Raw genomic sequence first — 9058 nt, forward strand, 5'->3', positions numbered from 1 at the left:
GAATTTTACACCTCTCCCGCTTAGCGGAGACTGTGGGGTGGTAGAGGACATCTCCCCGGACGCGTGGGTATGTCCAGATAGTTGCCTCGCGGAGCCGTCTTTTGTCCAGTGTCCAGTCTGGGTCCGGAAACGGTATTTTTTTTTGCATTGACCCCAGTAGAAGCTCTGCTGCTCTGAATTTTACACCTCTCCCGCTTAGCGGAGACTGTGGGGTGGTAGAGGACATCTCCCCGGACGCGTGGGTATGTCCAGATAGTTGCCTCGCGGAGCCGTCTTTTGTCCAGTGTCCAGTCTGGGTCCGGAAACGGTACATTTTTTTGCATTGACCCCATTAGAAGCTCTGCTGCTGTGAATTTTACACCTCTCCCGCTTAGCGGAGACTGGGGTGTGGTACAGGACATCTCCCTGAACGCGTGGGTGTGTCCAGATAGTTGCCTCGCGGAGGCCTCTTTGTCCAGTGTCCATTCTGTGTCTGGAAACGGCACTTTTTTGAGTGTTGACCCCAATAGAAGGTCTGCTGCTCTGAATTTTACACCTCTCCCGCTTAGCGGAGACTGTGGGGTGGTAGAGGACATCTCCCCGGACGCGTGGGTATGTCCAGATAGTTGCCTCGCGGAGCCGTCTTTTGTCCAGTGTCCACTTTATAAAGTCCATGCACTCCAGTGATGAGCATTTTTGCATTTAGATGACTTTATTATTACTATTATTATTATTTAATTACTTATTTTTACACAGAAACATAATGTGTGTCTTCTAGCATCATATAGCATCATTTAAATGCTTAATTTGTAGTTTTAATGTGCAAATGAAACTTTTTTTTCATACTCTAGAGGGTACTCTTATTTTGAAGAGATCGTCCACCGGAAGTCTTAAATCTGTTCATTAGATCTGTTCACTAGACGCTGCCCGGGTGCTTTGCTTGACTTTTCAGGACAACTTGGAAGGCATGGGTCTTGTTTAGAGACGTCAGAACGTCTCTGTGCTTCATAAAACATCTTTATGTTATTTGTTTTATACGTGTGTGCACATAGATATACAACGGAATGGCGGCGTGGACGTGTCGACTGCTGCTTCAGCGAGGAGGAAGCCGTGTGTTTGCTGCCAGACTGAGCCCTGCGTCTCAAAGGTATGTCAGTGCTACTTTCCCATAGTGCAGAGGGACGGGCTGTGCTTTGATTGGGCCATGTTAATAGCCTGGGTTGTCATGGTTCCGCAGACACCATGGGGACACTATGTTTTACATTCAAGAAGAAAATATTGTCCAGGAGGCGAAGCTAGTATGTTCTAAAAAACAATGTTTATAGTTGCACTAGTCCATTGTAATGTTGTGGCCAATGGTGTCCATGACAACCAAGTAGCCACTCACAACTCGAGCGTCTCTCCAGGGTATGGGATGTAGACTCCAGTCAACTGGATGATGCTACTGTAGGTCAGCTACTGAAGCTAACTTACTGTAGCATAGTCTGTGTATATATATATAGTACTGTTCTGTTATGATGGGGTAATATGTACAGAATTGACTATTTGTTAAAGATTTATTCAGTTTATTTGTTTTGGTTTGTTGGTCCAGATTGACAGGCTCAATAGCTCAATTCTCCAATGGAGAACAGGACAGACATTTTGGGGAGTCATTTGATTGATTGAAATATTTATTAACAGTTTGCAGAATTACAGTATACATTTCAAGCACAAACTCAATACAAAGACTGTTAACTGTGAGTGGACGACCCAATTAAGCATTACACTTGTTTACAACAGGGTCCACATTGTTCAATTCATCAAAACATTTAGAGACGTACAAACAGACACTTCTATGTAGCTAAAGAACAGAATAGGAATTAATCATATAGGAAGCAAAAAGGGAAAAGATACATATACAGTGAGGGGAAATGGGGGGGGGGGGGCGGTGGGGTGGATTCAGATTTTACAGGGGCCAGTTTTGAATTGCAGCCGTCCGTATAGGTGCCCTTTGAGAGCGGTTTTGAAGGAGTCAAGGGATTCACATGTCTTAATGACTGTTGGTAGGAGCGAAAATAATTTAGTCCCTTGGACTCAAGACTCATGATAGAGGATATCCATACTAGTGAGGCGGCAATTAGGAAGAAGTGTTGACTGCAGATATATACCAGACAGATAAGTCCTGATGTAACTCGCTCATCCCTTCGATTCCCCCTGGTTCGCGGAAGTAATTTCTCTATGGAGAATAACACGGGGTGATCTTAATATCGTCTACTATAAGCGTTGTGGTCCAAAAATAAACAAGCTGTCTCGGCGTTATTGTCAGGGAGGTGTCTCTGTATCGTTTGCAACAGTCAGTCACTCATATGATGCAGTCTGCTTCTAGCGAAAATCTAACTCATTCAGCAGCAGTAACATTAGCGTTTTCTCTCAGTCAGTTGATTCTTCATATCCATATGAGTGAAGCGGCCGGGATGTTTTTGTTTTCAAACACAGTTCTTATATGAGGCCATCTAAAATCCCCCCTCCCTCTCTCCCTCTCTCCCTCTCTCCCTCCCTCTCTCTCTCCCTCTCTCTCCCAGTCCCGTGGCGGTGCTGGCCCGTGTCCCGGCGGTCCGGGCGGTGTCGACGTTCTTCGAGGAGCACCTGTCTGAGGAGAACCAGGAGTTCATGAGGAGGAGCATGGGTCAGGAATACCGCCAGCAGACGGCCGCCAGACTCAACCCGCTCAAAGACGAGCCGTGGCCCCGTCACCAGCACGCTGAAGGTGGGTGTGGCATTTAAGCGATGTTACACCAGAGGGTGTGGTTTAACCCATTCTGACCGGGAACCCGTTTTGGTGTTAGCGTCATGTTATGCTTTAGCTATTGAAAAATAGCAGATCTACAAGCTCATAGCGCGCCACCAAGTGGCGCGCTATGAGCTTGTAGGTCTGCTATTTTTGAAAAATCGAAGAACGACTGACATTTTTAGAATCTGATCTCGGGTCAGAATGGGTTCATCAGACCAGTGTGTTGTCCAGTGGAAACCTCGTATGAATCTGATCTCAGGTCAGAATGGGTTAAAGGTGTAGTGAAATGAAAAATAAGCTTTTCACACTTTTAGACCATATCCGTGGTCATCATATGGGCATACCTAACAATGGATGCCAAAAAAAATGGGAAAATTCTCATTTCTGTGTGTTTTTATATCAAAGGTCCATAAAAACGATTGTATTATTTATTTATTAAAACGAAAACGTGCTGCGTGATGACGTGTAGAGATACACATCGATAAAAGCCAATAAAAATGAAGCTCACCCGTTTAATTCCCCATGTCTGCGCATCCGTGCAACACAGCTGCTTCTGATTACAGATTACTCCGTTTTTATTCCCATTCAAGATAACATTCAGACAGTGTATTACTCCGTTTCAACTTAATCATCACGCTGAAATATGTATCTGAAAACATTATAGGGTAGAACTAAGCCACATAACAGTAAACTGGTCGTGCTGGCCGACCGTCTGATTTATAAACAAACACATACCACGCTGTTAGCTACCGTCCCTAGCTACTGTCCCATCGCCTGAAGGGATGCGACACTCTTGAGTGATTAACGTGATTATTGCCACGGCAGTGATGCGGTCAGGAACGAGACGGAGTCGAGTTCCGCAAAGCATCACTGAAGTGGCAATAATCACGTTAAACAACACCCCTCAAGTGTAATATTGCAATTCTACAACAGTTACCCTTAAAACTAAGAAAATCGCTGAAAAATAAATAAATTAATTAATGACAGATGTAGTCACTACTCACTACGACCACAAATGTCCAAAGAAACTAGCTAGCCTAGCCACCGAGTTTGCTATAGCGCTCTGGGAGAACAGAGCGGCTGAATTCTTTGTTTTGATTAGGTGGTGAACGGTGCTGGTTTGACCCACGGCTAGAAGCCGTTTCAACCAATCAGATTGCTTCCTCGAAACGACCCGTTTGTCGATCTACAGGTCATGTCGATCTACAAGCTCGTAGCACGGGCCCCGAGTGCCGTGCTACGAGCTTGTATGTCTGGTATTTTTGAAAAGAATCGTGAAAATGTGGAGCAAATCTTTGCATATATATTTTTTCAGAGCAAATCTGTGCTTATCCTTGTCATGAAATATTGAGCACCACGGATACAGAAACATGAGGTATTTTAGAAAACTGTCATGTTTTAGAAGGCCTCTTTTGAATTTCGACGACCCGTTTTGGTGTTGGCATCATGTTATGCTTTAGCTATTGAAAAATAGCAGATCTACAAGCTCATAGCGCGCCACCGAGTGGCGCGCTACGAGCTTGTAGGTCTGCTATTTATTTGAAAAAAATTCTGACACAGAAACATAGCTTTTTCAGAAAACTGTCGGGATGTAGAAGACATTTTTAGAATCTGATCTCGGGTCAGAATGAAAACTGTCAGGATGTAGAAGACATTTTTAGAATCTGATCTCGGGTCAGAATGAAAACTGTCAGGATGTAGAAGACGTTTTTAGAATCTGATCTCGGGTCAGAATGAAAACTGTCAGGATGTAGAAGACGTTTTTAGAATCTGATCTCGGGTCAGAATGGAAAACTGTCAGGATGTAGAAGACGTTTTTAGAATCTGATCTCGGGTCAGAATGGGTTAATATATAGAAGTTGTGTGTTGACCTCTGACCTCAGGTAGCAGAAGAGTTGGGCTGATAGCCGTGAAACTGGGAATGCTTCCTGTGTGGACGAAAGACGGGGAGAGACATGCGGTGACCATGTTACAGGTAACGCGCACGCACGCACGCACACACGCACGCACGCACGCACGCACGCACGCACGCACGCACGCACGCACGCACGCACGCCAGTGTTTAGTTTCCATTTAGTTTTCCTCCGTGGAAAGAAAGGTTGTCGACGAACATCTTTCGTCGTAGTTTTTCAGACGACGAAATCATCACTGGTGTAAACCATATTTGTGACCAGATTTGACTGAGAGCCTCAGCTTTTCACCAGGGGAAAAAAAAACGTTTTAATTTTGAATTTTTATCCAAAATGAGTTAATAGCACAGGCAGACTCTTCACATACTAGACTCTAGTATGTGAAGAGTCTGCCTGTGATATTAACTCATTTTGGATAAAAAATCAAAACGTAGAGCATGTCTGAAATAAGTGTCAGAGCTGATATCGACATGTAAATATGAAATAAATGCTTAAACATGTAGCTAGGTGTAATGTTGGAGTCCACAGAAGACATGTAAATAAGACATGTAAATATGAAATAAATGCTTAAACATGTAGCTATAGGTGTAATGTTAGAGACCACAGAAGACATGTAAATATGAAATAAATGCTTAAACATGTAGCTATAGGTGTAATGTTAGAGTCCACAGAAGACATGTAAATATGAAATAAATGCTTAAACATGTAGCTATAGGTGTAATGTTGGAGACCACAGAAGACATGTAAATATTAAATAAATGTTTAAACATGTAGCTATAGGTGTAATGTTGGAGACCACAGAAGACATGCAAATATTAAATAAATGTTTAAACATGTAGCTATAGGTGTAATGTTAGAGACCACAGAAGACATGTAAATATTAAATAAATGCTGAAACATGTAGCTATAGGTGTAATGTTAGAGACCACAGAAGACATGTAAATATGAAATAAATGCTTAAACATGTAGCTATAGGTGTAATGTTAAGAGACCACAGAAGACATGTAAATATGAAATAAATGCTTAAACATGTAGCTATAGGTGTAATGTTAGAGACCACAGAAGACATGTAAATATGAAATAAATGCTTAAACATGTAGCTATAGGTGTAATGTTAGAGACCACAGAAGACATGTAAATATGAAATAAATGCTTAAACATGTAGCTATAGGTGTAATGTTAGAGACCACAGAAGACATGTGAATATTAAATAAATGTTTAAACATGTAGCTATAGGTGTAATGTTAGAGACCACAGAAGACATGTAAATATGAAATAAATGCTTAAACATGTAGCTATAGGTGTAATGTTGGAGACCACAGAAGACATGTAAATATGAAATAAATGTTTAAACATGTAGCTGTAGGTGTAATGTTAGAGACCACAGAAGACATGTAAATATGAAATAAATCCTTAAACATGTAGCTATAGGTGTAATGTTAGAGACCACAGAAGACATGTAAATATGAAATAAATGTTTAAACATGTAGCTGTAGGTGTAATGTTAGAGACCACAGAAGACATGTAAATATGAAATAAATCCTTAAACATGTAGCTATAGGTGTAATGTTAGAGACCACAGAAGACATGTAAATATGAAATAAATGCTTAAACATGTAGCTATAGGTGTAATGTTAGAGACCACAGAAGACATGTAAATATTAAATACATTTTTAAACATGTAGCTATAGGTGTAATGTTAGAGACCACAGAAGACATGTAAATATGAAATAAATGCTTAAACATGTAGCTAGGTGTAATGTTAGAGACCACAGAAGACATGTAAATATGAAATAAATGCTTAAACATGTAGCTATAGGTGTAATGTTAGAGACCACAGAAGACATGTAAATATGAAATAAATGCTTAAACATGTAGCTATAGGTGTAATGTTAGAGACCACAGAAGACATGTAAATATGAAATAAATGCTTAAACATGTAGCTATAGGTGTAATGTTAGAGACCACAGAAGACATGTAAATATGAAATAAATGCTTAAACATGTAGCTAGGTGTAATGTTAGAGACCACAGAAGACATGTAAATATGAAATAAATGCTTAAACATGTAGCTATAGGTGTAATGTTAGAGACCACAGAAGACATGTAAATATTAAATACATTTTTAAACATGTAGCTATAGGTGTAATGTTAGAGACCACAGAAGACATGTAAATATGAAATAAATGCTTAAACATGTAGCTAGGTGTAATGTTAGAGACCACAGAAGACATGTAAATATGAAATAAATGCTTAAACATGTAGCTATAGGTGTAATGTTAGAGACCACAGAAGACATGTAAATATGAAATAAATGCTTAAACATGTAGCTATAGGTGTAATGTTAGAGACCACAGAAGACATGTAAATATGAAATAAATGCTTAAACATGTAGCTATAGGTGTAATGTTAGAGACCACAGAAGACATGTAAATATGAAATAAATGCTTAAACATGTAGCTAGGTGTAATGTTAGAGACCACAGAAGACATGTAAATATGAAATAAATGCTTAAACATGTAGCTATAGGTGTAATGTTAGAGACCACAGAAGACATGTAAATATTAAATACATTTTTAAACATGTAGCTATAGGTGTAATGTTAGAGACCACAGAAGACATGTAAATATGAAATAAATGCTTAAACATGTAGCTAGGTGTAATGTTAGAGACCACAGAAGACATGTAAATATGAAATAAATGCTTAAACATGTAGCTATAGGTGTAATGTTAGAGACCACAGAAGACATGTAAATATGAAATAAATGCTTAAACATGTAGCTATAGGTGTAATGTTAGAGACCACAGAAGACATGTAAATATGAAATAAATGCTTAAACATGTAGCTATAGGTGTAATGTTAGAGACCACAGAAGACATGTAAATATGAAATAAATGCTTAAACATGTAGCTAGGTGTAATGTTAGAGACCACAGAAGACATGTAAATATGAAATAAATGCTTAAACATGTAGCTATAGGTGTAATGTTAGAGACCACAGAAGTGAACCTTTCAAAGCCTGTTTTCTCAACTTGCTGTTTCTCTGCAAGACATTACTCTATAAGCCATATCTCCAAAACCGGTGGGTCAAACTGAACAACCAATATGTCAATTTGAAGCTATGATTCCCTGCTTTCACATGAAAAAATTCAAAACAATCTAATGGCAGTCTCTCAAATGTATTGTCACGGGTCTCTTCCTCCTGTGCTTTGCTCTTCCAAGGTGCAGGACTGCCATGTGCTGAAGTGTCTGTCCAAAGAGGAGTTTGACGGCAACACCAGTGCCTTGCTGGTGGGAGCCAAAAACGTGTCGCCTTTCCAAGTAAGAACCAGTGTTTTTGTTTTTGTTGTTGTTGTTGTGGCGTTTTTTTATTTTAGTTTTAGTCATAGTCTCTCTTGAATAGTTTTCATTTAGTTTTAGTCACATTTTAGTCACCTGGAATGTGCTGGTGTTAAGTCTCGTTTTAGTCGACTAAATGTCATGAGATTTTGAGACATTATGAGACACTTTGGAAACCGCTGACTTAGAGGATCACTTCACGGGGCTCAATAATCGTTTTATCTTCATTTTTTATCTTGTTTTCATAAATTGTCAGAAGTCAAAGTTGTTTAATTAAAGATTAAAATGAAAATGAGATTAATTGAGCAGCCCCTAATTAGCACCTCCTTGTCTCCTCTCTGTTTTAATGCCCATTATGGGCGGGAATCCCTTTTTGGTGTTTTAAGCATAATGTTATACTTCAGCTATTTTTGAAAAATCGTAAAAAATGTAGCGCAAATCTTTGAATACCGGTGTATATATATATTCTTTTAGAACGAACGTTTCAACTCAAATCTTTGCTTCTGGGGGATGGGGGTGGGACAACATGATTATTTTCAAATTGGGGTTGGCGGCCAATTACACGTAATCCTGGGAGTCCTTGACAGGAAATATTGAACGCCACTGACTACACTGTATTTCAGAAAACTGACTGAAAAAAAACATATTTTTTTATTTCGACGTCGGACCTAAATGGGTTAACAGAGATTTAGGGATAAGGGGTTTAGAAGTTTAGGTATAAGGGGTTTAGAAGTTTAGGTACCAGTAAGACGCGCGAACGCAGCTGAGACCCTGCAGATCATGTCTGTCTGTCTGTCTGTCTGTCCCGCTGTTACTGTATATGTGGACCTGGCCCCTTTTGTGCCCATATATGGAGCTGAGTGATTGCTGATGCAACACACTCCATATTTGGACGTATAGCGGGACAGACAGACACACACAGACAGACAGACATGATCTGCTAGGTCTCATAGTAAGTGCTCACTGCGTTCGCAATCACTGCGTTCGCAATAAGGGGTTTAGAAGTTTAGGTATAAGGGGTTTAGAAGTTTAGGGATAAGGGGTTTAGAAGTTTAGGGATA

The 9058-nt window shown here is 39.9% G+C and overlaps 1 protein-coding gene across 1 annotated transcript in view; it reads left to right on the forward strand.

Moving 5' to 3' along the window:
- Positions 1-912: 912 nt before the first annotated feature.
- mrpl3 (mitochondrial ribosomal protein L3) overlaps positions 913-9058 on the forward strand; it is a 16891-nt gene continuing 8745 nt past the window's right edge. Inside the window, exons 1-4 of the mRNA XM_080787399.1 lie at positions 913-1126; positions 2541-2725; positions 4633-4724; positions 7881-7979. Coding sequence (XP_080643525.1) covers positions 1044-1126; positions 2541-2725; positions 4633-4724; positions 7881-7979 — 459 coding nt within the window. The 5' untranslated portion in view covers positions 913-1043. The remainder of the gene's footprint in view (positions 1127-2540; positions 2726-4632; positions 4725-7880; positions 7980-9058) is intronic.

Source organism: Protomyctophum bolini, assembly GCF_963924005.1.
Source record: "Protomyctophum bolini genome assembly, chromosome: 17".
NCBI lineage: Eukaryota > Metazoa > Chordata > Actinopteri > Myctophiformes > Myctophidae > Protomyctophum > Protomyctophum bolini.